General features: G+C 38.9%; 2 protein-coding genes across 2 annotated transcripts; one reads left to right on the plus strand and one right to left on the minus strand.

Moving 5' to 3' along the window:
* Nucleotides 1-812: 812 nt before the first annotated feature.
* On the minus strand, nt 813-12,554 carry ftsj3 (FtsJ RNA 2'-O-methyltransferase 3). The gene is made up of 21 exons (XM_046857177.1): nt 12,393-12,554; nt 11,129-11,234; nt 9,993-10,039; nt 9,821-9,900; nt 9,607-9,706; nt 8,615-8,809; nt 7,327-7,442; nt 7,136-7,240; nt 6,002-6,102; nt 5,829-5,915; nt 5,613-5,750; nt 5,152-5,287; nt 4,323-4,513; nt 4,097-4,217; nt 3,325-3,415; nt 2,928-3,099; nt 2,746-2,837; nt 2,353-2,455; nt 2,068-2,251; nt 1,885-1,979; nt 813-1,768 (listed from the first exon to the last, which is right to left on the minus strand). The coding sequence occupies exons 1-21, from the start codon at nt 12,457-12,459 to the stop codon at nt 1,495-1,497; spliced, it is 2,601 nt and encodes an 866-aa protein (XP_046713133.1). The 5' UTR covers nt 12,460-12,554; the 3' UTR covers nt 813-1,494.
* Nucleotides 12,555-13,532: 978 nt separating this feature from the next.
* On the plus strand, nt 13,533-26,865 carry lonp1 (lon peptidase 1, mitochondrial). The gene is given in 19 exon segments (XM_046857319.1): nt 13,533-14,122; nt 15,200-15,288; nt 15,858-15,977; nt 16,424-16,538; nt 16,541-16,687; nt 16,765-16,826; nt 17,471-17,600; nt 18,877-18,960; nt 20,503-20,723; nt 22,066-22,204; nt 22,310-22,488; nt 22,572-22,659; nt 22,747-22,869; nt 22,978-23,094; nt 23,223-23,363; nt 23,757-23,922; nt 24,786-25,006; nt 25,599-25,763; nt 26,212-26,865. Coding segments are annotated over 19 exon segments (3,000 nt in total). The 5' UTR covers nt 13,533-13,579; the 3' UTR covers nt 26,362-26,865.
* The last annotated feature ends 342 nt before the right edge of the window (nt 26,866-27,207 follow it).

Consider the following 27,207-nt stretch of genomic DNA (forward strand, 5'->3'; position numbering starts at 1 on the left):
GAAAACTTTTTACTCAAATATTTTTTTTTTTTCCAAAATCTCAAAGACTAATGAAAAACAATTTTAGACTTTCTTGTGGTGGGAAAGCCACAAATGTACAAAAAGGAAATTCAGCAGTCCAAAAAACTGAAAAATCTACTGTAAACAAACAGAGGACTTTCAGCAAGCCTGAAGACTTTTTTATGGTGGAAAATCTACTGTAAATGTAAAAAAAAAAGAAATGAAATTCCGTGGTCCTGAAGACTTTATAGTGGTAAAATATCTACTGTAAACATACAAAAAGAAATTTAACAGTGCTGAATACTTTCTTGCGGTAAAAAATCTACTGTAGATGTACAAAAAAGGAAATTCAGCAGTCCTGAAAACTTTCTTGTGGTGGAACATTAATGTAAACCTTCATAAAGGAAATTCAACAGTGCTGAATACTTTCTTGTGGTAAAAAGTCTACTGTAGATGTACAAAAAAGGAAATTCAGCAGTCCTGAAGACTTTCTTGTGGTGGTAAACTTGCTGTAGATATACAACAAAGAAAATTCAGCAGCCCCAAAAGATCATCTTGTGGTAGAAAACCTACTGCTAGCGTACAAAAAGGAAATTCAGCGGCCCTGAAGACTTTATAGTGGTAAAAAAAATCTACTGTAAATATAAAAATAAAAAAAAAGGAAATTCAGCAGTCCTGGTAATTTTTCCATGTTAGAAAATATAATGCAGATATAAAAAAATAAAATAAAAATAAAAATTCAGCAGCCACAAAGATTTTCTTGTGGTGAAAAAACTACTGTAGATGTACAAAAAGGGAATTCAGCAATCATCTTTCAACCAGATTTGAGAATTTAATAGCACTCTGGTATAAAAATGACAATACTATAGTTTATATTTTCAATGAAAATATCACCATGAAACTGAATATACAGCTCAAATGACAAAATATCATACAACAGTCAAAATTCCTCCAATCAGGAGGCCTCGAGGCATCAGGTGAAAGAAACAAACTAGTAATTATGACCAATGTGACTGGATTTTTAAATCCAATGAATCAGTTTTAGGGTTTCCTGCCATGATTGTGTTTTACCCGACAAAAAAAAGATAAATCATCAATGCTACGATATATACCGTAAATATTGGCACCTCTGCGAATATTATGCATTCTGGAGTTCGAATATAACAACCAATCTATTAAGATTTAAAAAATAAAACCTAAACAGCCCTGTTCTTGTTACAGATTAAAAATTAACAAAATCATCAGGTGTGTTCAAGCAGAAATGCATAATGGGAAATGCATAATTCAGCCAAATTAAAGACAAACATTATAGCAGGAAACAAAAAAAAAAAAAACTGACCACAGTTCAACACGAAATCATCTTTCGTGATGACCACCACGTATCTCATAATTCCAGGCCTGTGTGGCATTAACCTGTACCACAGAGTCCAAGTAGCCTGGTTTTAGCCCAGTTCAGCTGTTAAAGAGCAGTCTCAGCTGCGTATGATGTGAAGTTCAGGCACGTCTTTCATTCCCTCCCTTCCTGTTTGGACGCCCCTTACCCGCCTTTGCACCTCTTCCACCCTTCCCTGCTTTCCTGCCCCCTTTCCCCGTGTCCCGCTGATCTTTTTTCTGCTTGCCCCGGATGTCCTTCTTCATTCGTCCATCCACAACACGGAAGACGCCCTTCACACCAGGGGGACGGCGGATTTTACGCCCGGCGCCCTTTTTGGCCACGACGTACGTCACTTCTCTCTTCTCCTTACCCACGCCAGCCTTCTTGTAGATGCTGGAGAAGAAATAAACGGTTTAATATGAAGTCATGATACAAAATATGCTTATGCACTGTGGCAGAGGGAAAACTAAACCAACAGTGTGAGAGAGAGAGAAAAAGAGAGAGAGAACCTTCTGAGTTGTGCCATCTTCTCCCTCTCAGAGATGTCCACTGTATTGACCACCGCTTCAGCCTTCTTCTTGGCCTGTTCCATCTTCTTCAGCGTCTACACACAAATAGTCACCTCACATTTACACATGTCACCAGATTCCCCTTCCTTCCACCATCCCCTTCTAATTCTCTCGATCTCTTACCCTTCTCTTCTTGCGAGCTTTGGCTTCTGCCAGTCTCTTAATTGGACGTGCGTTGATCTCTTTCCACTTCTGCTTGTACTCCTCCACCATCTCACGTGTCACGGGGAGGGGTTTCTTCCTGTGCTTCCTTTCGTCGTTCAAGAACCACACGGGAATCTCGCTACCGTCCTGCGAACTGGAGAACCTGAAGGAACAACCAAACAATGTTGTAAATCGTCTGCACTCAGACACGTTCTATTAAACAGAACAAAGCTAATGGTGGGTAACGGCAGCAGAGCAACTGACCTGTGGAAGGATTCGTCTATCACGTCCCTGCGTCTCTTCTTGGACGTGGCGATGTGAGCACCGAGAGCGAGACCTTCAGCATCTAGAATGCGAGCACGCTTACCTGAACCAAAACAGGTTAATTCACATGTTAAAATATTTATTAAAAGCTTTTCTTTTCAATTTTTTTTACATCATAATAGGCTGTTTATTAACTTATTGTGAGATCTGGTAGTTCTAGATAAAAATCAGACATTAGGGACCCCCCCGTATAACCAAAATGGCACGATCCTTGATTCATGGCACCTCTGGGTGCTCTGATTCTAAATCAGTCTTCAATACAAAACAAAAGAATATTTCAGACAACACACATCTTGCACAGGATCATTGCTCCACCAGATGCCCCATACATACTTGTGCTCTCTACAGGAACTACTTGGAAATCGTCATCTTCGTCTCCGTGCATTTCCCCAGATCCTGGTGTGCTCTTCATCCTCGCAATTTCTCTGTGTACAAACAAAAATCAAACAGATTTTAAAATAATTATTATTATTATGAGATCAGTGTACAGTAAACCAGTAGGAAGAAGACATTACTCTTCATCATCGCTGCTGTCTCCATCCGAGTCGTCATCGCTGTCCTCCTCATCACCTGCTGCCTCTTTAGCTTCCTGAGAAGCTGTGGCTGCCTCGTCCTTCTCCTCCTCTTCATCATCCTCTTTCTGAGTGGAATCTGCCTCCTCTTCAGCCTTCCTCTTTTTGCCCTTTCCTGAAAAAAATAAATAAACAGCATTCTTCCAGTTCAGATCAGACCAGTTTAGGATTACGGCCATTTTAGTAACCATAAATGATCGTCTTTTTTTTTCCTTTTTTTTTTTTTTTTTTAAACTTGAATCTTAATAAAAAGTTCTCAATCAATATGAGCCAACAAAATAACTATAATCAATTTCTCAATCTATTCTTCTGAAGGGTTACATAATTCTGGAGCAGTTACCTGCAGCCTGTTTACTATGCAGGAACTGGGTCTGTTTGAGTTCCCTCAGTGCGTCTTCTTCTCCCTCGATGTCCAGCTCTGAGAAGATGTCCTGAGAACACATGCTCAAGCATTAGTCATTGGCACCATCACCATTGAAAATCATCATTAGATCCCTCAGCACAGCATCCTTGACATAAGCGCTTTTTTGTTTTGCCATTTTGAAGTGGGATTTTTAAAGCACTAAGAGTGAAGTGGGCGTGGCCTCTGTGCCCATTGCTACATGCTCACAAGAACGAGTTAACAGAGAGTCTGAGATCTGAATCCCAGAAAGCATATGGATGTGTGTAACAATAATCTCAAAATAACAACAGATACTATGAAATTCGAACATCTTTATACAGACTCCATACAGATAGTTTTTCCAGCTTCCGCTCCCTGTACAAGAGCGGCCTCTAGAGGAGAATCACTGACACCACGCGCTGTTTGTTTTTACAAGCGAGACTGCATGGAGAGCACTATATTATTATTATTATTATTTATTAATTAATCGTCAGTAATATTTTACATGGAGTGTTAAAGACATAAAACAAAGCGAAAATAAGGGCTAGTTCATGTGTTTCAGGAAGAGGAATGTCTTCACCTGTCTTTTAATGATAGGCAGTGATGCAGCTGTTCAGACATCTAAGAAAAGATCACTTCATCACCTCAGTTCCAGAGCAGAATTGAGTCTGTCTGTTCTTGAGAGAGGTTGGAACAAGTCGAGCAATGCTAGAAGATTTTGGACACCCACCTTGCTGAACCACATGCTGGTCTGTCGGTCTTGCTTTTCATTCTTTCCCTCTAAATCCACCAGCAGTTCGTTTCCCTGCTCCTCTTCATCCTCATCCTCCTTCACAGCAGTAAAGGAAACCCTGAAGGAAACAATCAGTTACAGTTATCTGGCATTACAAAACATTTCTAGCACAAAAGTCACTAAAAATTTTTTATGTAGAAAAGTAGTAGATGGTGCTACACACTTTTTCTTGGGAAGCTTCTTCCTTAACTGATTCTCCTTCTCCTCGATCTCAGCCAGGTCTTCCTCATCCAAGTCTGAGGCCAGCGAGACGAGATCGCTCTCTGATTCGGAAATGTACACGTCCTCCTCTCCAGCCTCGTCTATTAAAGCGTCTGCTCCTGTCATATCACCCAGCGTGAGCTCAGATAAGTCCTGGAGGAGAGAGAGAGAGAGAGAGAGAGAGAGAGAGAGCATTTAATCCACTGTGGAGTATGCATTTAAATAAGCAATCTGGCAAACTACCTTTAAATAGGTTGGAGTGAAAGATCTCCTTCTACAGAGCTCTGACCTCAACCCTACTGAACTCCATCACTACCTGACAGAACGAACACCTGTGTGTGTGAATGAAAGTTCACAAATCCCCACAGGAACTTTCCAAAATCTAGTGGAACATCTTCCCAGATGTGTGGAGGTTATTATATAAGCAAATGGGGACTAAATGTGGAATGCAATCTTCAGGTGTCTACAAACTTTAGTCCATTAAGTGGACATTAAACCAAACCACTCAATATCTTTTCTGTTCAGAACGTTAGCGTGAAGTCAAGTTTATTTCTATAGCGCTTTGCACAACAGTCATTGTCTCAAAGCAGCTTTACAGAATTTTAACAGTTAAGGTGAACGGTGCGACTGTGGCAAGGAAAAACTCCCTTAGATGTTATGAGGAAGAAACCTTGAGAGGAACCAGACTCAAAAGGGGAACCCATCCCTTATTTGGGGGACAGAGTGAAGAATAAATGTATTTGCGCTAAGCAATTTCCTGATGTTTTCCGCTATGGTGTGGTTGGTGCTACCTTGGCTTTGTTGATGGTGTTGAGGGAGAACATGCTGGAGTCTCCAGCATCGGCGATGGAAACTCCGGGAAGGTCCATCTTCAGTTCCACTCGCTCCCTTTGCCTCCGCCGCTCTTTCAGGAGCTTCTTCTTTTTTCTGTAAAGAAAAAAGAAAAAGAGAAAAAAAATTAAAATAATTTTCAAACTTTGCTCCCTTCAGAACTTTGATCCTTCTTTTCTTGGAAGATGGATAGACAGATGTAGAACCAGGCTAGTTTTAGTTTTTAATAAAAAAAAAAAATAATAATAATAATTATTGTATTAGCTGTAAAAAACCCTAACATAAACAACCTTCAAACAAAATGTTACAACTGCAACTTATTTTGTTTCCCCAAAAACATAAAAACGCAGCGATTGTGTTCATTTTTGCACTCGGCTCTACAGCGGAATATCAACACAAACTCGGTGTGTTGTTAACGTACCGTTTCAGCTCCGCAATCTCTTTAGCTTTCAGCTCAGTCAGCTGCTTCTCCAGCTCCTCCTCCTCATCTTCAGCCTCCTCTTCTTCCTCCTTCTTCTTAGGTTTCTCCACATCGCTTTCATCCTCACTGGAGCTCAGACTGTACCGAGGAGAGACATTATTGACTGGATGACCGAAAAACAGAGCATTTTCGTGTCACAATGGCGATATATTGCACCTGATCTCCTGGTCCAAATGCTTTGCTTCTTCTTTAAGCTTTCGGGCTAAAAACTTCCTCAGCTTGGATCTCCAGGACAGCAAGAGACTAAAACGGAGAAACAAAAGGCGACAGTCATGAACACATAAAGCGTATAATCGGATCAGTGCATGAATCGATATCAGACTACCTACCGCAGCTCTTTTCTTCCAAGAACCTTGATATCTTTACAGCATTCTTTAATTTCAGGAGATGTGCCAGTGTGAAACTCCAGCTCAGAGTTATCAAACGTGATCTAGAGACAAAAGGAATTAAAAAGGGGATTAGAACTGTTCTCATAGAGCATTATAGAGCATTATAGAGCCCAGTGAACCAGTCACCATAACACACTGTTTTTTAACTGTGCAATTTATTTGAAAGGGTAACTACTGTATTGTTTAGTTCTTTTTAATTTGTATTTATACACTGTGGTCGTACAAATACACACACACACACACACACACACACACACACACACACACTATATTTCTAAAAGTATTGGGTCACTTGATCTTTCCTGCTATATGTGGTTCTTTTCCAGACTGTTACCACAAAGCTGGAGGCACTCAATTGTACAGGATGTCTTTAGATGGCGCTATAATAAAATGTTGCATTCATTTGAACCTGCTCCAGCATGGCAATGCCCCTGTGCACAAAGTGAGCTCCTTGAAGATCTAGTTTACATGTCTTGGAGAGGAAGAGCTTGAGTGGCCTGCTATAGAGCTCTGATCTCATCCCTACTAAACACCTTTGGGATGAATTGGAACGCTGACTGCACACCAGGTCTCCTCACCCTACATCTGCCTTTCATAACACCCTTGAGTCTTATTAACACAAATGTCTATAAGCACACTCCAAAATCTAGTGGAACATCTTCCCAAAATAGTGAAAGGAATTATAAGAGCAAATTGGGAATAAATGTGGAATGCAATGCTCTAAAATCACATGCGGAACTTATGACCAGGTGACCCAATACCTTTGGAAACACAGTATATGTTTATGTCTCTACTTTATATCTGAACATTTCTTTTTCTTCGCTGCTGTAACATAGGAATTTCCCCACCGTCTAACAATTAAAAGTCTCTCTAATCTTCTTAAACATTGGTCTGCAAATGATAGACAAACACTTTGGACAAACACTAAACCCGACTACACCACAAGGGATAAAACGTCTGGTGTAAAAAAAAAATAGAATTTATACGTCAGATAATTAACTCTGTGTGTCTTATCACAATCTAGTGTGACTTTTGGAAAACGCAGGAATGATTATTATTATTAGAAGTTCTTACCTCATTGGCTTTGCTCAGGAAGTCCACAGGGTTCTCAGCTCGTAAAAATGCGGTAGCTGTGAACGTGTGATACTGGGTGAGGTCTCCTTCATCGTAGCCTTCTGCCTTTAAACAAACACGCACAGTAAATAGTTAAATAAATCAATGCAGTGAGATTCAACACTTTAACATGACCACTTTTAAGCACTTACTTTAGGCCTCTTCGACGTGGTCAGCTCCTTCACGGTCTTTACTTGGACCTCCACCTCTTTGAACGCGTGCTTTGGGTCGAAAAATTTGTTGTCGATTTTGTCAGGGGCAAGATAACCTGGGAAATAAGACGAGAGAGTTTAGAACGGAATGGATACGAGATCCAGGTTTCAAAAATGTCACTTCTCTTCTTTAGAGACGAAAAAATTAGTGATGCGGGCTAAAAATCACCAGGGGGCGGCACATTTTATTTTTAACGTTACCAAAAGCCAGCAGTCTTAAATATTAGCTGTAGCATGTAAGCTTAGAAAATCTGATCAGCATTAATATCGCGTTGTGTATTTAAAAAAAAAAAAAAAAAAAAATAAAAAAAAAAAATTCAGTAGAGGTCGACCGAAATCATCAGTTTTGCAGATTAACCAGCACCGATAGTTGATTGCGGGAACTATCGTCAATTGGCAAAAATCCACAACAATAGTTTCTCCGGGTTGCTTAACCAGTATGAGAGCGGCCTCTAGAGGCGAATCACTGAAAATAAGTGCTTTTTTTCTTCAAGTGTCCAAATTAATTTTGGATCTGTTTTTATTTGGAGTGTTACTTTTTGTTTCAGTTGGAATGCATTTCTTATTTTCCTTAACATTTATTAATATATGAATTCTTATTTCATTTAGCACTTTATGATTCACTACTTTTGTTTTTCTAATAAAAATCAGTATTATTTTACATTTTTTCCCGTATCCATTTTAAAAACTATAGGTTGATTAATCAGTTATCGGCCAACACGATCCAACCCTTGGATCGGATAATTTCGCTCATCTGTTTCTGGGTCTGGAATTCTGGACCATTTGATTTGTTATAATTCTCGAATTCAGAAGGTGGGCTGAACCATCCGAATTGAAGCAAATTGGTGATTTCTATTACAACAAAATTTATCATTTACGATTTAAGGTGGTTATGGAACATTTTAAATTTCAGAAAACATGGACTTCTCTTGGTTAGATTTTTTTTAAACTCCGCCCCCAAAAATCTCAATGAGGTTACTTTTTACCTCAGATGATGTTAAGAAACTAAAGACACAGAGTTGTTAAATGTAAGTAAGTATGAAATTAAGGAAGAAAGAAAGGAAGGAAGAAAAAAAATGGAGGGAACGAGGGGGGGGGGAAGAAGGCGTAACCAGCTTATTAAAACTGGCATCTTCTCCATCTTTGCTGATTGGATGGATTTTTTCTCAGCGATGTTTCTATAAACACAGATGATGTTAAAAAGCTAAACGAGAGAGAGTTTTGTTACCTTGACAGACGACAAAGATCTCAGCAGACTCGTTACGGGACGCCTGCGGTTTGGTCGCCTGCACTTTCCTAAAGAACTGCTGGAAGATCCACATGAGCGGCTGGTAGTCTTTGGAGCGAAAGACTTTGGAGATGAAAGTTCCCCCTTTGTTGAGAAACTCGCAGGCGAGCTTTAGAGCCATCAGGGTCAAATGTGCTGAGGACGAGAAACACAAACCCTCATTTAAAACATCTTACATACAGTTCACCACAGTGCTGTTATATATTACAATTATTATAAAAAAATTATTTATAAAATATCATTAAAAATATAATTATTATTACAGATCCTGATGTTCAGAGTCAACAATAAAAGTGTACTTTTGAAGGAAAGAAGAGAAAATTAAGGAAAGTAATGGGGGAAGGAAGGATGAGAGGAGAAGGAAGGGAAAAAATACAAAAAAAAAACTAAAGGAAGAAAATAAGGAAAGAGGGAAAAAAAATGAGGGAGAAAAGAATGAAGGACAGATGAGATAGAGGCAAGAAGGAGAAAAGGAAAGAATAATGGAAGAGAGGAGCGAGGAAAGAAAGAAGGCAAGAAAGAGAAAAGAAACCAAGAATCGAATGAAGTTAGGGAGGAAGGAAAGAAAAACTGAGGGACAGAGGAAGGATGGAAGGAAGAAAGTAAGGAAAGAATAATGGAAGAGAGGAGGGACTAAAGAAAGAATAGTGGAGGAAGGAAGGAGGCAACGATGTGAGAAAAAGGAAAGAAACTAAGGAAAGAAAGAAATGTAAAAAGAGTAAAGATTACAAAAAAAAAACGAGAGAAGGAAAAGCAAGGATCATAGGAGAAAATTAAGAAAGAATGAAAAGAGCATGAAATCAATGAGAGAGGACAAAGAAAAAGTCTATTCCCTTTGTTGAATTTGTAAATTTGTATATCTGATGTATAAGATGCAGAAGTGTAGATGCGAGACTACGCTTCAGACTCCGTGAGGATTTTTTTGTACACACCCTGCGAGAAGGCGTCGTGCTGCCAGTTGGCTCCGACGTTCGGGGCACCGTCGTTCAGCACCACATCCACTTTCCACGTCTGCAGCTCTTTCCGGAGAGCCTGAACGAGTCGAAAGAACCAACATCAGAATCAACCAACATGAAGCCAAAAAAAACAAACAACAACAAAAAAAAAGTCTTGAATCCTGCTGTGTGAATGCTACATTACAGATACCTGTCTGCACTTCTCTGTAGTGATGTCCTCCTGCAGGGTGACTACGTTGGGGATGGGTCTGATGGGAACCAGGTCAACTCCTGATCATTATGAGAGAGTGAAGAGTGAGAAAATACAGTGCTACTAAACATCATCATCATCATCATGACTCGACCATGAAACCTGGACTCACCGATGATCAGACTGGACACGGGCATGAATTTGGATGCTACTTGTAACCTGTATGTGAGGAAGAAAAAAAAAAAAAAATATCAGTCCTGTACTTTCAGCATTTAGAAGAAGATACAAGTACAAATGCGCCAGTCATCATGCAGATTTGCTCCACTTATTACATTCTGTATCATTTCCATATAATTGTTCATTCATAAACATTTCTAGAATATCTTCTACATATATCTCCATCATCTGTATATAAGGTGTATAGAGCTTTTGTACATACAATGACCACTGATCAGGCAAAACATTATGACCACCTGCCTATTATTGTATTGTGTCACCCCTTTTGCTGCAAAAATAGTCCTGACCTTAGGAGCATTAACAGCATGAACTACTTTAGCAGTTTGAGCTACAGTTGCTCATGTGTTGGATCAGACCACACGGACCAGCCTTCGCTCCTTACGTGCATCAATGAGCCTCGGCCGTCCAGGACCACGTCACCCGTTCACCACTGTTCCTTCTTTGGAGCAGCTTTTGATAGATACTGACCACTGCAGTCCAGAAACACACCCCAAGAGCTGCAGTTTTGGAGAAGCTCTGACCCAGACGTCTAGACGTCACAATTTGTCAAACTTGCACAAATTCTTACGCTCGCCCATTTTTCCTGCTTCTAACGTCAACTTTGAGGACAAAATGTTTACTCGCTGCTAAATAAATACAGCATATCCCACCCAATAACAGGTACCATGATGAAGAGATAATCAGTGTTATTCATTTCACTGCTTATAATGTCAATGTTATAATGTATAATTCCTGCAGTGGTCTATCAAAAGTGGTCCAAAGAAGGAACAGTGGTGTACCGGCGACAGGGTCATGGGCAGGAGAAGCTCATTGATGCACGTGGGGAGCGAAGGCTGGTCCTTGTATCTGTATGTACATAAATCTATCTGTAACGTATCTATTAACACTTCTGGTAGATGCTAAACTGCATTTCGTTGCTGTGTACCTGTACTATGCAATGAAAGTTCTGCCTGTCTGTCTGGCATATGCCAGCTAATAGTGACCTCATAAAATGCAGAACAAGCAATGCATAGAAGACAAAATACAAGGCTGTTACTTGCAGGTGTGAACATAATCGATGCTGCGACTTACCATCCTCCTGGAGCAGCACACAGGTCCACAAGAGCTCGGGCCTTCTGCAGGAACTGGAACTTACGATTCAGCTGGATCAGCTTAAAGGATGAACGTGATCTGTAACCTTAACAAAAAAAAAAAAGAAAGTTATGCCAAAAGCTGCTTTTAATGTTTATTCCTGATACCAAATCTTTTCTTTCCTAATCTTCTTAATGTTCCTGATCTTTGCATCTATTTCACAACTCCTCACTAGTACTTCTGGAAGATAAAAAAAAAAAATGGTAGTGTTAACTTCAGCAGTTAATGTCTGTTTTACTGAGCGGAAGATGAGCAGAAGCCCCAGTATTCTCAAGCTACCCTCTGTACTCCTGGGGTTCTGTATCATGGCTGACCCTGCGCTCTGACCCCGGTTTCCCAACATCTTAGGGATATTTGCAAAGAAAAGATTTCACTGTGCTGTAATGTACATGCGACATGTATAAAACCTCTTTCTCTCCTTTAATAAATGAATAAGGATTTGCTCAGAAGTCCTAAGAGGCCATATGATATTTTTTTCCCCAGTTATCTCGTGATAACTTCATTTTCTTGTAATATTAAACTCGTGATCAATATTTAAATTTTCTGTGTATTCAGCAGAAGAGCATGTTCTAGAGGCAGCATCGTGGAAAATAACAACCGTTTGTGGCAGTCAGGAGAAAACGACTTTTATGTCATGTCAAAAAAACAACAACATTATAATGCATGGCCTTTTGTGACTTGCATAGATTTGTGATGAAAAGCTGATAAATTAAATCTTAACCCTGATCACTACAAGTCTGCCATAGAGGCATCTGGCAAATACTATTAATGCAAATAGAGATTTTGACCATTCCAGGAATATGCAATATGCCCATAAAGAGACTTTGTAACACTGATTAAAATGTAAAATGTCACACAGCTACCATTATTATTATTATTATTATTATTACACACATTAGAAAACAGACTTTATAAGAGAATATATGCTATAATCTACTCTCTACTCTACAACATAGTTTGTGCATAAATATTTAAAAAGTGGCAAAGGTTTTTTTTATTAAACACAGCATACATGTAATATTGTATAATTATATACACACGATTATATATTATATATAATCTTTAAACTGCACATATACAGGAAAGTAGAAGGCATTTAAACAGACATCCACGCGTCATATGGGCTCAGTTAGCAACCGCTCCATGCTAGCTCATGTGTATACAGAAAAATAAAAAAATAAAACAAAACCAATAACTAGCTCACCTGTTTCCTTTGCCAAATGATAAAATTTGTCTTTACGAGTCTTTCCGACTTTTAATTTCTTCCCCATTTTGGACACTGTGTGTGTATTAACTCAGATCTCAATACAGCCCGTCTATAAAGGTCCAATTTCCCACACGTGCACGGTTGAGGCGCAGACTTATGACATCATCACTCAGCGTGTACCACGCTAATCAATATGACACCTTTTACCTACTATTAGTGTCGAGCTTTTATTTTATTTTTTTACTTGTAAATGAAAACAAATATAGATATCAGGTGTTGATTTTATGATTTGTTGCCCAAAGCTTAATTTACCCCCTTTTTATTATCATGTTGGGTAAGAAGTGTGTGATTTTATAATGTAGAACATAAAATGTACATACTGTACCTTACAACATACAATTACCCTTTCCCTAATATAATTCAGACGAATACAGAAATGTATGAAAAATAAACCGGATTTATGTAAAATATTTTTATAATAACAGGTCTTGGTGTTCTTAGTCAAATATTTATAAATATGTATCTGTAACTACTGAATTTTATTGAAGGAAAGAAGGAAAGAAAGAAAGAAAGAAAGAAAGAAAGAAAGAAAGAAAGAAAGAAAGAAAGAAAGTAAAACGTTAAGTTAAAGTTAAAGAAAGTAAGGAAGTAGGATAGGAAAATATAAAGGAAAAGGGAAGGAAGGTGGGAAAGAAAGAAAGAAGGAATACATGAAAGAAGGTTTCTTACAATAAAATAAAATATGGATACAGGAGGTAAGGGAGAAAATGAGAGAAATATTATAGAAAATAATTATATTATATAATATGCCTGATTGTGAAACAAACACATTCGTGACATCTTAGATATCAATATTTGTATTTATTCAGTCCTCATAAAATAAGCATTTATTACTATGTTTAATATATTTGTCGTTCCAAATCGGAGTATTGTGAGGTGTAAAATTTGTTTCGAATTTACGAAACAAAGTTGAAGTCACATCATACCAGAAACTCTCAGTATCACCTAAAAACATTTAAAGCCACTTAAGTTATAAACACAGTATTCATGCTTACATATTAAATTACATTCAGACACCTTCTTCCTACATAAAACTGCTCTATACGTTTGAATGGGTAAACACAATGTCGTCATCACAAGTGGCCGGAAGTGGGAATGCAGCCTGTAGAACTCTCGAGATCAACATGGCGGCGTACATGAAGCTGTGGAGCAGCTACAGGCAGGCGTACAGAAATGGGACAGTCTTCTGTAGTAGGTTCAATAAAAAGCTCACGATTCACGGATTATATCCGGGAGAGTCACTCAGTCCGAGCGGATTTACCGCGACACGATCCCACTCTTGTATTCCGGGTAAAAAGTCACCGTTATTTGGTGGCACTTTGACATCAGTGACAGGACGTGGGCGCGTGTCCGAGCTGAGAAAATGGACCAGAATCGCCGGTGTGTTTCCCCCCGCCAGGGGAGATGTTCAACCTGGTCTGCTTATGAACCATGACCAGAGGAGATACCTGTTTGGCAACAGGGGCAGCGGACTCCCTGGAGAGGATGGAGCTGAAAGCAGCAGTCCTAATGACGATGAACCTGGTGGAGATGGAGCAGAATCCGGCTCTGCTCCCCTGCACATCACCGCTCTCACTCCCATGATGGTGCCCGAAGTGTTTCCCAACGTGCCTCTCATCGCTGTGACCAGGAACCCGGTTTTCCCAAGGTTCATCAAGATCATCGAGGTAGTAACGCTGCTTTAAAAGTCATTTTACTACTTCATTACAGTATAATTGAATTCTGGAAGCTGATTGGCCAGAAAGTGTTGACCTTCAAATAACTTTTATAATAACAGCACATTCAGTCAAGAGACTTCAGATAGATTGGAGATCCTGTAGATTTCATCATCCCTATATAACTCCCTTTAATCATCTACCCTTCAGATACCCTCAACCGGTAATGCAAAAAAAAAATCCTCAGAAATATAATTTACAGTTTATAAAACAATGCACGCTTTTCATATGACAAATATCTGGTTCTTTTTCACCCCCTCCAGATTGTTTGCAGTTAAAGGGGACAAAATAGACAGTTTCAGCCAATCTCATGTTAATCTTGAGGACATGTAGAGCAGTATCTCATCCTTCATATCTCCAAAGAGTCTTTAGTTTGATCCGCATGCCGTGGGCGGAGCTAAAGAGTCACAAGCATATTTTTCAGCAGCTTTTGTGCAGCAATCGTCTGCGAGTTGTGCCGTCGCTTTAAATAAAACAGGAAACAAAAACTTTATAGTCAGTTTATATATCAAATCCAACCGTAAATATTTGATCCAGAACCGGATCCCGAGTCTATAATTGAACATCAAGAGCAACAGCAGCAACGACTACAGCAGGACATGTCTCTATGGGATGCACTGAACAAGGGTTTGCTTCCCTCACGTCCAAAAAACACACTTCTTTGGAGACGTTGTTCTCGAGCGAATCCTGTTTGGCGCTGCAAAGACTTCAATCACGGAATGAAGCATGGTGGTGGGTGCACTCGTGCCCACTGTCTGGTCGCTGTGTGCCAGCGTTCTTCCAGGAAAAATGTCCCTAGAAGGAATGCATGATGTTGTAAAGGGCCGTACTTGAAAAACCTTTTTTCGGAAACATAAACAAAGACATACATGCAAATGGCTATGTTTAGCAGGAGAATCCGTCTCTTGAACATGTTAATATCTTAAAATGCATGAAAAAGCATTCAACCGCATACGTAAAAATCGTACACATTTATAGTTGGAAATGAAAACCCTCTGAAAGGACAGATGTTTTGCCCTTCGTCTCCAGGTGAAGAATAAGCAGCTGATGGATCTGCTGAGGAGAAAAGTGCGACTTGCTCAGCCCTATGCCGGCGTCTTCCTCAAGAAGGATGATAAGTAAGGAGTAAATGAATGAGGGCAGAGATGTGCAGTGAGGTCCAGAGCGGGTGAGGCAGTGGACAGACCGAGCCAGATTTACGTTTATATGAACTGCAATGATGAGATGATTAAATTCTCAGTAATTCTCCTTATCATTGCGGCAGGGGGAAAGGCTGCCTCTAGTGGTGCTTTTTTTTGTTGCAGTTCTATTGATGCCAATTATTATCTTTCACACAGATATGTAAAGTAATGCACTATTGATTGATGACATGCAAATAAGAGGTTTACAAACATTATATTGTTGCTTTTCACACAAACAGTCACGGACACTTGCTTATTCAATGCAAGTTTGACAATAAAATAGACAAAATCATAGAGAATCTGCATTTATTACACAGATCAGGGAGAACAAATTTTGTTAAAAAAAGAATTCACATTTCATTGCATTAAATTTTATTAGAATATAACAGTCGAGGCTCCGCCTGTACTGCCATCCTCACTGCATATCTCTGAATGAAGGTAAAAGAGAATACAGTCTCCGTTGTTGTGTACACGTTTGCACATTTCTGCTTCCTGTGTTTCATCAGTGACGAGACAGATGTTGTGGAAAATTTGGACGCTGTTTACAACACTGGGACTTTTGTCCAGATCCATGAAATGCAAGATCTCGGCGACAAGCTGCGTATGATTGTGATGGGACACCGAAGGTAACGCAGATGTTTTTTTTTCTTATTTCATTCTAAATTTGGGGTTTTAGTCTATAACACAGCACTGCTCAATTCTCAATTCTGGTTTATTTCCAATAATTGCAGCACTGACACTAGCACAAGAAATAGCAGGTCTGTGTTAGGGCTCATGAATGAAGCTTTCTGTCAGATTGTGCCAGGAAATGCTTTGAAAATGACCTGTGTATTGAAAATAGCGACATCTTGTGGTTTGAAAAAAATATACAGACGGTAAACTCAATGCTGTTGCCAGTGCGATGAAAGAATTTTTAACTAGTGGTACGACTCAGCAAAAAGGCCCTGGCACTTAAACAACCTCTAGTCTGTGCCAACAACCCAAGGTGATGTTAAACCTTCCAATGCCAACCGTAGTGGCGTCCCTGCCAGATCCTCATCATCTCTCTTTTTTTCCCCTTTTAAACATTCAGGATTCGGATCACTAAACAGCTGGACGTCGAGGTCGAGGCAACGCCCCCCACACCGGAGTCAGACTCCGACCAGTCCAAAGCTCAGCGGAGGAAAACCAAACGTGTTCGTAAAGATACAGCGCCTCGGCTGAGGAGATGGTGGAGAAAGTAAAAGAGGCTGAGTTTATTGTGGAGGCTGTTCCCTTACCCAAGAGCAACGAGATCCTCATGGTGGAGGTCGATAACGTCATACACGAGGAGTTCCAGGTCACAGAGGAGGTTAAGGTACTGACTCGTCTCCTGCGCTGCTGGAGTTTTTCTTTCTGCTTTGGGTTCGAGGCTAATCAGCGCTTTGTGTTTAGGCTCTGACAGCCGAGATTGTTAAGACCATCCGGGACATCATTGCTCTAAATCCTTTGTACAGGTACATTTCCTCATTTTTATTCCAATGATTAAAAAAAATGTAAAAAAAGCCTATTACACTTGGGCTGCGGAACAATAAAACCTCTGTATGCTGTATTTATAGTGGAATAGAAAACACGAGATGGCTTGTATCGCATGTTACAAAACATAAAGTAGAATATCTATCTATCTATCTATCTATCTATCTATCTATCTATCTATCTATCTATCTATCTATCTATCTATCTATCTATCTATCTATCTAATTTTGACAGTAATTACTTAAATAGACAAAAGCACAACTTGTGTGTTATTCCATACTTATATGTGTGTGTGTGTGTGTGTGTGTGTGTGTGTGTATGTATGTATACATTTATTTATTTATTTATTTTTACTTTTTTGTAAACAGTGGAGGCATTTTATATAATTTGATCATTATTTGAGTATATTTATTGCTTTTTGCTTATATTCCACTTTCAGTGTGATCTCTCTGAAATCGATTATAGATTGTTGTATAGATTGTGATATTCGTATTATGAAATTATGTAGTTATTATACATAATTACTGATGGGCATTTAATTGTTAATCACATCAATTATGTTATATCGTCTACTTTCAGGCAATCAGTGAATATTACTGAGTGTGTGTCATGTTTTGTTGTGCAGAGAATCAGTTCTACAGATGATGCAGGCAGGACAGAGAGTAGTTGACAATCCTATTTACTTGAGTGACATGGGCGCTGCTCTGACCGGCGCTGAATCACACGAGCTGCAGGACGTTCTGGAGGAAACCAATGTAGGTATCAAAACAAAAAAAAGAAAAGAAATATCTCTAATATATATACACAATCAATTGAAATATTTAATTGCATGATTGTCATGAGTTAACTCGTACATTTTTGTCTAATTATCCTTACATTAATACATTTCAAGTTTTTAATACTCTAATCAACATGCGCATGGACAAATATGGATGTTTTATGCAAATATATGTTTATTTTTAGTAAAACAATACTCAACATAGAGCATGAAGACAAAAGGTCCTGGTAAATGTTTTAAAGTTATTATGGTGTTTTAAATTACGTAAATCATCACAAACTTTAACAAAATCTATATAAAATACAAAACATTATTTTGACAATTTTTGTTTGAAAAAATACAGACATTGTGTTCAGTTAAGCATTAAGATAAGTATCTAAAATATATAATTTAATGAATTTAGCATAATATTGAAATGATAAATGCATAAATTAATTACGCAAACATTAAAAAAAACAAGCATTTGAACGTATAGTAGAGCCGCAGTAAATCACATTCGAGTTACTGTTGTAGTAGACAAATGCTATAAAAAGAGAATGGAACGGAGAAACGCAGCAAGCTAACAGGCTTGATTAAAAACAAATAAAGAAAAAAATGCATTGGTGTTCAAGTGCACCAGCGTTCGCTGAAAGCAATGTGACTAAATGTGAACAGTGACTGAAATATTTAATCGTTTATTGCTGCTGTTATTTGCTGCTTTTAGATTTGGCGTTTGTTCGCATTGCTGCCAGTTGACCTGTACTTTTTCAAGTCAAGTCAAGAAGCTTTTATTGTCATTTCAACCATATATAGCTGATGCAGTACACAGTGAAATGAAACAACGTTCCTCCAGAACCCTGATGCAACAAAAAAAAGAAACATCACAGAAACAGAAAACACAGAGCCAAGGACTAGTAAGAAAAACCCTTGCCACATAAAGTGCATGTGTACAACCTGGTGCAAACAGTGCAAAAAATCACAACACAGGACAGTGCAAGACAATACACAAAACACAAAATAGCTCCGCCAGTAAACCTGTTGTAACGAGATAAAGTGAACAAAAAGTGAAAAAAAATGTAGACAGAATATTCCTGCTACCATTTTGCAGCTAATCTGTAATTTAAACAGCCAAACCAATCCATAACTGCATTGTTGACAACTAATTTCATTATAGATTTTATCAATTAGTTATTGCAGCTGTATATGTATGTATGTATATATGTTTGTGTGTTTGTGTGTGTGTGTGTTTACATTTGACATTTTGCATTTCACAGATCCCCAAACGCCTATACAAGGCTCTGTCTCTGCTGAAGAAGGAGTACGAGTTGAGTAAGCTTCAGCAGCGCCTCGGCAGGGAGGTAAGAACCGTCTGATCACACCTATATCAACGACTCCGCTCAATTCACTTCAAAACAACTTTTGCTGTTACCCTTACTATATCTGTGTGCAAAAAGTAGTGATGAAAGAAAAAAAACAATTAAATAACACAAAAAATGATATCAAGTTTATTTCAAATCAAATTTTATTTGTCACATACACATACATACAGGGTACGACATGCAGTGAAATGCTTTTTATATATATATATATATATATATATATATATATATATATATATATATATATATATATATATATATATATACCGTATTTTTAGGACTATAAGCCGCTACTTTTCCCCCACATTTTGAACGGTTTAAACAACGAAGCGGCTTATTTATGGATTTATCCTGGGTTTTTCCCGGTTTCACAAACTTCAAGCCAAAAAACTGAACCCCATAACATTAGACCAATGATGTTTCCGAACGGAAACTAAGAAACGCACCTCACCTGTGTTCTGATCTGCACGGCATTGGGAGAAAAAGCGTTTTTTTTTAAACGCACGACGATGCCAAAAGATAAACTCCAGAGAGAAATAGTTGTGAAGGAAGGAGGAAGACAGTGAACAATGATTTTCTTGGTCGGCTACTGTTTAGATACAAGCCGTTGTAACGCGTTGAGTCTGGGTGAAGGGAGAGCTCGCTAACTCCAGTTGCAACAGAAATCATATAAGCACAGACAGGTTTCCAAAACTCGTGCTTTTTTATTTTTCTTGGCAACAGCGTTACGGGTTAGTCAAAGACACTTAGAAATGAGCATCAGAAAATAATGAGGACATATTCCTCAGTCTCACACACGCAGTAATACTGGGAAGAATGCAGTGGCAGGCTATTCCTAAAATACCGCTATGCTGCTAAAGGAAGCACAACATATTTCACCCGTTACACCGTGTGTAACCTGTCTTTCATTAAAGCCTGTGTAAAGTACATTAGTGTAGACGTCTTATTTATGTTAAAAAAAAAAAATATTTGTAAAATTCAATTTATATATGGGTGCGCTTTATAGTCTGGAAATTACAGTATATATATATTATAATTAATTAATATGAATATATTAATTAATATTATAGCGAATCCTGAAGTGTCGACTACTATAGAGACCCAACACAGTCTTGTCTGTGGGGTGCCAATACTTTTGCCCTAACTGGATGGATTGTTCTAATCGTCTTGGCTGATTTAATTAGCTTTTTTCATGGCATTAATATAAAACAAATAAATATTATTTATTCACAGTCTGAGGCAAATGAACTAAATCAGTATAATTCTTATATAAAATTGCAGAAATTCTTTGACTTGAAGGCGATTGATCCGAATTCACATTAACCAGAATAACATATAATGATTATCTACAATAACTAGTCTAATAGCTATACCATCCTGGAAATGATTTCTGTGTAAAATTAATTTGTATCGAGCATTTTATCTTTCAGAGCAACTTCCTGTTTATATAAACCTGCATATGTTGTATTTCTTAGCAGAATATCATTTTATTAAAGACAACTTCCCATGTTGATGCTGTAGGTGGAGGAGAAAATCAAGCAGACACACAGGAAGTACCTTCTGCAAGAGCAGCTAAAGATCATCAAGAAAGAGCTGGGCCTGGAGAAGGAGGACAAGGACGCCATCGAGGAGAAGTTCCGAGAGAGGCTGAAGGAGCGCACCGTACCACAACACGTCATGGAGGTCATCAACGAGGAGCTGAACAAACTCAGTCTTCTGGATAATCACTCTTCAGAGTTCAAGTGAGTGCTGAGAGATGTGTCGCTGAATTACGCAGAGGTTTTACTGCACAGATCCGAATGTCCTCCGATAAAACAGATCAAATCGGACACGATGGATCATGTCCTATATGACTGTTTAACAGTTTTGGAATTATGGGTACTTTATAATAATAAAAAAATCATATCAAAAGAAATATATTAACTTTTTAAAAAACGTTTCTACACTGATTCTACATTTCATCTAGATTAAAATGTAACTGAGACTAAGGACAGTATTTTAAAGAATGTTTTAGCAGGTTGAGCAAAAGTATTGGGACACTAAACTTTTCCAGACATAATGTGCTTCTTCCACCAAACTGTTACCACAAAGTTGGAGGCACACAGTATATTATGTATATTCTGTCTTTGCATGCGGAAGCATAAAATGTTCCCTTCACTTAACCTACATGATCCAAAACTGATCCAGCATGACACAAACTCTATAATGATGTGCTTTGCATGGGTTGAAGTGGAAGATCTCCTGCTATAGAGGTCCGATCGCAACCCTATTGAACACCTTAGGGATGAATGTGAACTCTGACTGCACCCCAGACCTCCTCACCCTATATCCATCAGTGCCTGGTTTTACTAACACCCTTGTGGCTGAATGAGCACAAATCCCCACAAAGCACACTCCAAAATCTAATAGAACATCTAGAAGAGTGAAGTTTATTCTAATGTATTTGACCATATTTATGACCAGGTGTCTGCAAACCTTTGGCAATAAAGTGTATGTTTATTATCAGTTGTCTACTACAATGGCTCAGGACCACAGGTTGCATTTAAATGCTTATCATTGGACGCCTTAACGTTCGGACCTTAGGACATGAGGATGAGGTTTCCTTTTGAGTCTGGTTCCTCTCAAGGTTTCTTCCTTATACCATCCGTCACCACACTCCATAGGGACAGACTTGGAATTATAAGGAACAAACTTATATATTAGTTTTTTTATCGCTTAATCTCTTTAAAACTGCTTTGAGACGTTCATTGTAAAAAGCTCTATACATAAAAATGCATTCAATTGAATATGAGCTGGACATAGACTTTATTAACGCCTTTGTGGCTGAACGAGCACAAAGCACACTCCAAAATCTGATGGAACATCTTCCCAAAAGAGTGGAGGTTATATATATATATATATATATATATATATATATATATATATATATATATATACTGTGTATAGGGACTAGAATGTTCAAAAGGCACATTCTGATCTTGTGGTCAGGTGTCCACAATCTATTAAATGTCCAATTCCAGTACAAATCCATTTGAATAGTTCAGAAATAATGTTCCCGGGAACATTTGTGTCTCTCACTCCTAGTGTTACGAGGAACTACTTGGACTGGTTGACCTCGATGCCATGGGGCACCAACAGCATGGAGAACCTGGAGCTGTCTCAAGCCAGCAAAGTGCTAGATGAAGATCATTATGGCATGGAGGATGTGAAGAAGCGCATTCTCGTAAGCTGACCTCCAGTTTAGAACCGCAAAATCCATTCATGAGTATTGAGGACATGAGGTTCATGAGAAATGGGTGCTAATTCAAGTTACTTTTATATCATGCAGGAGTTTATCGCAGTCAGCCAGCTGAGAGGCAGCACACAGGGGAAGATCCTGTGTTTCTACGGACCACCCGGGGTGGGAAAGACCAGCATCGCCCGCTCCATCGCTAGAGCCCTAAACCGGGAGTACTTCCGCTTCAGCGTGGGCGGCATGACCGACGTAGCTGAAATCAAAGGCCACAGGTTGAGCGTTAATTGAGTGATTATATGTGGAAATTATATGTGTGTGATTTTATGTGTTTTTTAATACGTATTGTACATTGTAGGAGGACATATGTCGGAGCGATGCCGGGAAAAATCATCCAGTGTATGAAGAAGACAAAAACCGAAAACCCACTAGTTCTCATTGACGAGGTTTGTACACAAACAGCTTATTTTTATAACAAATCCCACATTCAATGAGAAAACATCCAGCCTTTTGTTCTTGTGCTATTCATTCAGGTGGATAAAATAGGTAGAGGCTACCAGGGGGATCCATCTTCCGCCCTGCTGGAGCTTTTAGACCCTGAGCAGAACTCCAACTTCCTGGATCACTACCTGGATGTTCCTGTGGACCTGTCAAAGGTCGAGCGTGCGGCTGGGTTACATTCATCCAGATGTTTATTTTTATAAATAATAAAATGTGCTCATGTCATTATCTAATCTCATGTCACTGTTCGGGTTTTTTAACAGGTTCTTTTTATTTGCACGGCCAATGTCACCGATACAATTCCTGAACCTCTGAGAGACCGAATGGAAATGATCAATGTGTCCGGCTACGTGGCTCAGGAGAAACTAGCTATCGCAGAGGTAACAAGACAAATTGTTGTCTTAAGACAAACATTTCCACTTGCATAAGAGAAACAATTGCAGTTTTGTGTTTTTACTTTGATAATTTGTCATTTAACAGTTACTAATTCTCTTGTCTGAACATGCAGAGGTATCTGGTGCCCCAGTTACGGACTCTTTGTGGTTTGGATGAGCAGAAGGCAAGCATCTCCTCAGAAGCTCTGAACCTTCTTATCAGGCAGTACTGCAGAGAGAGTGGCGTCAGGAACCTGCAGAAACAGGTGGAGAAGGTGAGACGAGACGAATCAGGCGGAAATACGGCGGCTCTATAAATTTTGTGAAGATGCACCGATCTCAATGCTGACGTGCTGCAGCTTGGTCCTAAAGCCTCCCTAGTGAAGGCGGCCTGGGCTTTTTTGCTCAGTTGCATGAATGACATAAATGTAAATATGCCAAATGGCATAAATGCAAACAAAATAAATGTTTTCAACTTTAACAACTTCTGACTCTTCAGGATCTAGAATCCCGCAATGCCACGGTCAATAGCTAATGTGGTAAATAATTCTAGTAAAGGGAACGTTTATGTAAAGGGCTATCTTATTTCTTAATCATGATTATAAAGTTTTCTCATTCTATGGTTGTAAAATATAAAAAGATTTGTAACAGTGCGTTCTCAAATCCAGGTTTTCCGCAAAGCCGCATTCCGAATCGTTAAAGGAGAGGAGGCTGCGCTCAGCGTGACGGCCGACAATCTGCAGGATTACGTCGGCAAACCCCTGTTCACTGTGGACCGAATGTATGATGTCACACCCCCGGGTGTGGTCATGGGCCTGGCATGGACAGCAATGGGTGAGAATATGGAACAACACAAATGCACTATTATACAACAGGACGTGACTCAAGTGATTTGTTTTTCTATGATCACCCTTGCGAGATATTTTTTTGGAAAGCAAAGCTGCTGCGGTAGTGGATGCGATTCAAATATTACAGATCAGAGATAATGCTTTTATAGTTTGAATTTATTCTACAGTTGATATAATGACCTCTCTGATTGGTTAGACTGGGAAAAGAGCCACATGGGTGGTTGTGGTATTGTTGGGATTTGAGCCTGACAATAATGCAAACCCCCCCCCTTTTTTTTTTTTTTGCACCATTAGAAAGCTCAACCGTAAGGTATTTTTTTGCAAAGAATATTCTGTTACGCAATATTATAACTAGAGGTCAACTAATAGTGGATTTTACCGATAGTTAGGTTGGAGATCGTACTTTCCGATAATCATTTAATCAACCGACTAAAATGGATACTGATAAATGGATAATGGAGACCGTGCACCGAAAGCTGGAAAAACTATAGGTATGAATTTTTGCAGATAGTTCCAGCAATCAACTACTTTGCAATCAACTACTTTTTGCCATGTTATATTTACAGGTTGACCTTTGATTCTAAAACTGGCAGGTTATCACATGTAAACTTCACTTACAAATTAACTGCATGCTTTGAATTTCACTTTTGTGAATTGCACAGATTACTGACGGATTCAAAGAATTGTGGATTTGTTCATACGTTTGTCAAAGATGAGCTTTTGTTTTAGTTTCTTCACATGTTGTAAGAATGGATTTTGCAGAAAAGGGTCTTGCTGTATGAGTAGCAATTATTAATGGTTCTTGTTACATCCCTAAACATAACCTTGTCTTTTTCATGATTTCTCTAGGTGGCTCCACGTTGTTCATCGAGACGTCTTTGAAGCGTCCGAGGACCACAAAAGAAAAAGACGGACCTGCAGAAGGCTCTCTGGAGGTGACTGGGCAGCTGGGAGACGTGATGAAGGAGAGCGCTAAAATTGCCTACACTTTCGCTCGCTCCTTCCTAATGAATGAACAGCCGGAGAACGACTTCCTCGTGGGCTCCCATGTCCACCTGCATGTGCCAGAGGTAAGACATTACAATAAAGATGCTGAATTATCATGAGTTCTGATTTTAGAATTGACTGATAAATGTGTTGTGTTATTACCTGATATAACATGTATCACAGTTTTGTAGGTAAATCAGATGTTTGCCTGTCAAAGTTCGATTTTCCAAACTTTTAGCTGAAATGCCTCTTGGAAAACTCATCAAAGGTGTTCTTCACTAGTTGAAGATTCCTTTCTTGTGATCCAGTTCATCCCAGAGTAGTTCAGTAGGAAATCTAAAATATCTCTAAATATATCTTACAAGTCAAGAAGCTTGAACTGGTTCCAACCTCCAACCTTCCCTGTTCCAAAACAACCACAGACAATTAAGCTTCCACCTCTATGTTCGACTGTGGTAAAGAAGCCGTCTGCTAACATCTTCTCTCCTGTTCTCCGTCTTGTCCAATTTAAATTCCACAGTCATTCACTGTCCAGTTTTTGCATTTTACGTAGTTTGTTGCAAAGAAACCAAACGTAATGTAGATAAATAGTTACATTTGCTGTAATAAAGCAGTTTTAATAATAAATACAGTGTAAATCTATGCTGTAATTCCGGTTCTTGTGCTCGTATTCAGGGTGCCACTCCTAAAGACGGCCCCAGCGCAGGCTGCACTATAGTCACGGCTCTGCTGTCGTTGGCCACCAACATGCCGGTGCGGCAGAATGTGGCCATGACAGGAGAAGTGTCCTTGACTGGGAAGATCCTGCCTGTGGGAGGAATCAAGGAAAAAACCATTGCTGTAAGTTTTTTTTTTATTATCATCATCATTGGTAGACATTTTGTACCCTGGACACTAAAACAGCTATCGTTTAACTTTGATTTGAAATCTCAGTTTATTGTTTTATCTTACATTTTGCAAAATATATGGATTTTACAAATCCGCACCCCCGCGTCTGTCTGGTTTTATGTCTGTATATCTATCTATCTAGGAAGGAAGAGAAAAAAGAGAAAGGAAGGAAGTTTATATATTTTATATATATTTTTAATTCAGTGTTTCACTAAATTCTATACTGTAATGTGTTAAATTATTAATAAATTACAGTAAACTACCCCATACTGATCTATACTTTGGAACACATCTGCATCGTAAATCGTGGACTAGCTGTATACATGCTGTTTAAGATGCAGAGCCTGATAGATCAGACCATCAAGCACTTCTTGTAATCCCTTACTATATTTTCCAACAGGCAAAAAGAGCTGTAGTTGATTGCATCATACTCCCTGCTGAAAACAAGAAGGATTTCTCCGATCTGGCCGAGTACATTACAGAGGGCTTGGAAGCACACTTCGTTGAACATTACCAAGAAATCTACAAGATCGTGTTCACAGGCAAATGAAGAACCGTAGTTCAATCTGCTATATTTAAGTTTCTGGAATACAGTGGTGCCTCCGATACCCACCAAGGTTTAATTTACCAGCAGGGTGACTGTAGAGTTCAAATCCTCATCTTCAGTGAAAAGCTGGCAGCTGAACACTGACGTCCCAAATACGCACCACAACACACTGGGATTGTGTTATTGCTGCTACACAGCCATTATTCCACCATGTTGCATCACAGGTTATATCTCAATGAAAAAAAGAAGCACTTCACAATTTGGGTATTTGTTTGTTTTTGTTTTTTTCCCAATTCATTTTTCCAGATTCTAAAATCCAGATATTTTCATCCATGGAGAACGCCAGCCCGATGCAGTGATCGCAAGCAGCCTTTTTTTTTTTTTTTTTACGAGTTTTTTCTTAAACTTTTGCTCACCTAGAAATTGAAGTCTGCCTTGAAACACGCCATGTGCAAAGTTGTTGTAACACTTTTGGATGTAAATATGAAATGAAAGTTGTAATTCTGATCTGTCATCTCATGTCTTCAGATTTTATATATACACACACATTCCACAGGCCATAAGCAGCGACCTGATCAACTCAAATGGTGATCACACCAGAACCTGACTGGTTTTCGGTCCCAAAACAGTAAAACTACACATTTTAGAGTGCCCTTTTATTATGCCCAGCCTAAAACACACCTGTGCAATAATCATGCTGTCAAATCAGTGTCTTGATCTGCCACACCTGTGAGGTGGATGATTCTCTCTGCAAAGGAGCAACGTGCTCACTAACACGGATTTAGTGAACAATATTTAAGAAAAATAGGTCTTTTGTGTACATAGAAAAAGTCTTAGATCTTTGAGTTC

Source organism: Silurus meridionalis, chromosome 9 (genome assembly GCF_014805685.1).
Source record: "Silurus meridionalis isolate SWU-2019-XX chromosome 9, ASM1480568v1, whole genome shotgun sequence".
In the NCBI taxonomy this organism is placed as follows: Eukaryota; Metazoa; Chordata; class Actinopteri; order Siluriformes; family Siluridae; genus Silurus; species Silurus meridionalis.

Coding starts and splice junctions, on each gene's coding strand:
- ftsj3 (XM_046857177.1), bottom strand. CDS start 12,459: ATGGGGAAGAAATTAAAAGTCGGAAAGACTCGTAAAGACAAATTTTAT. Junction 7,241..7,326: donor CCACGTCGAAGAGGCCTAAA/GTAAGTGCTTAA, acceptor GTTTGTTTAAAG/GCAGAAGGCTACGATGAAGG. Junction 2,838..2,927: donor GACAGCAGCGATGATGAAGA/GTAATGTCTTCT, acceptor GTTTGTACACAG/AGAAATTGCGAGGATGAAGA.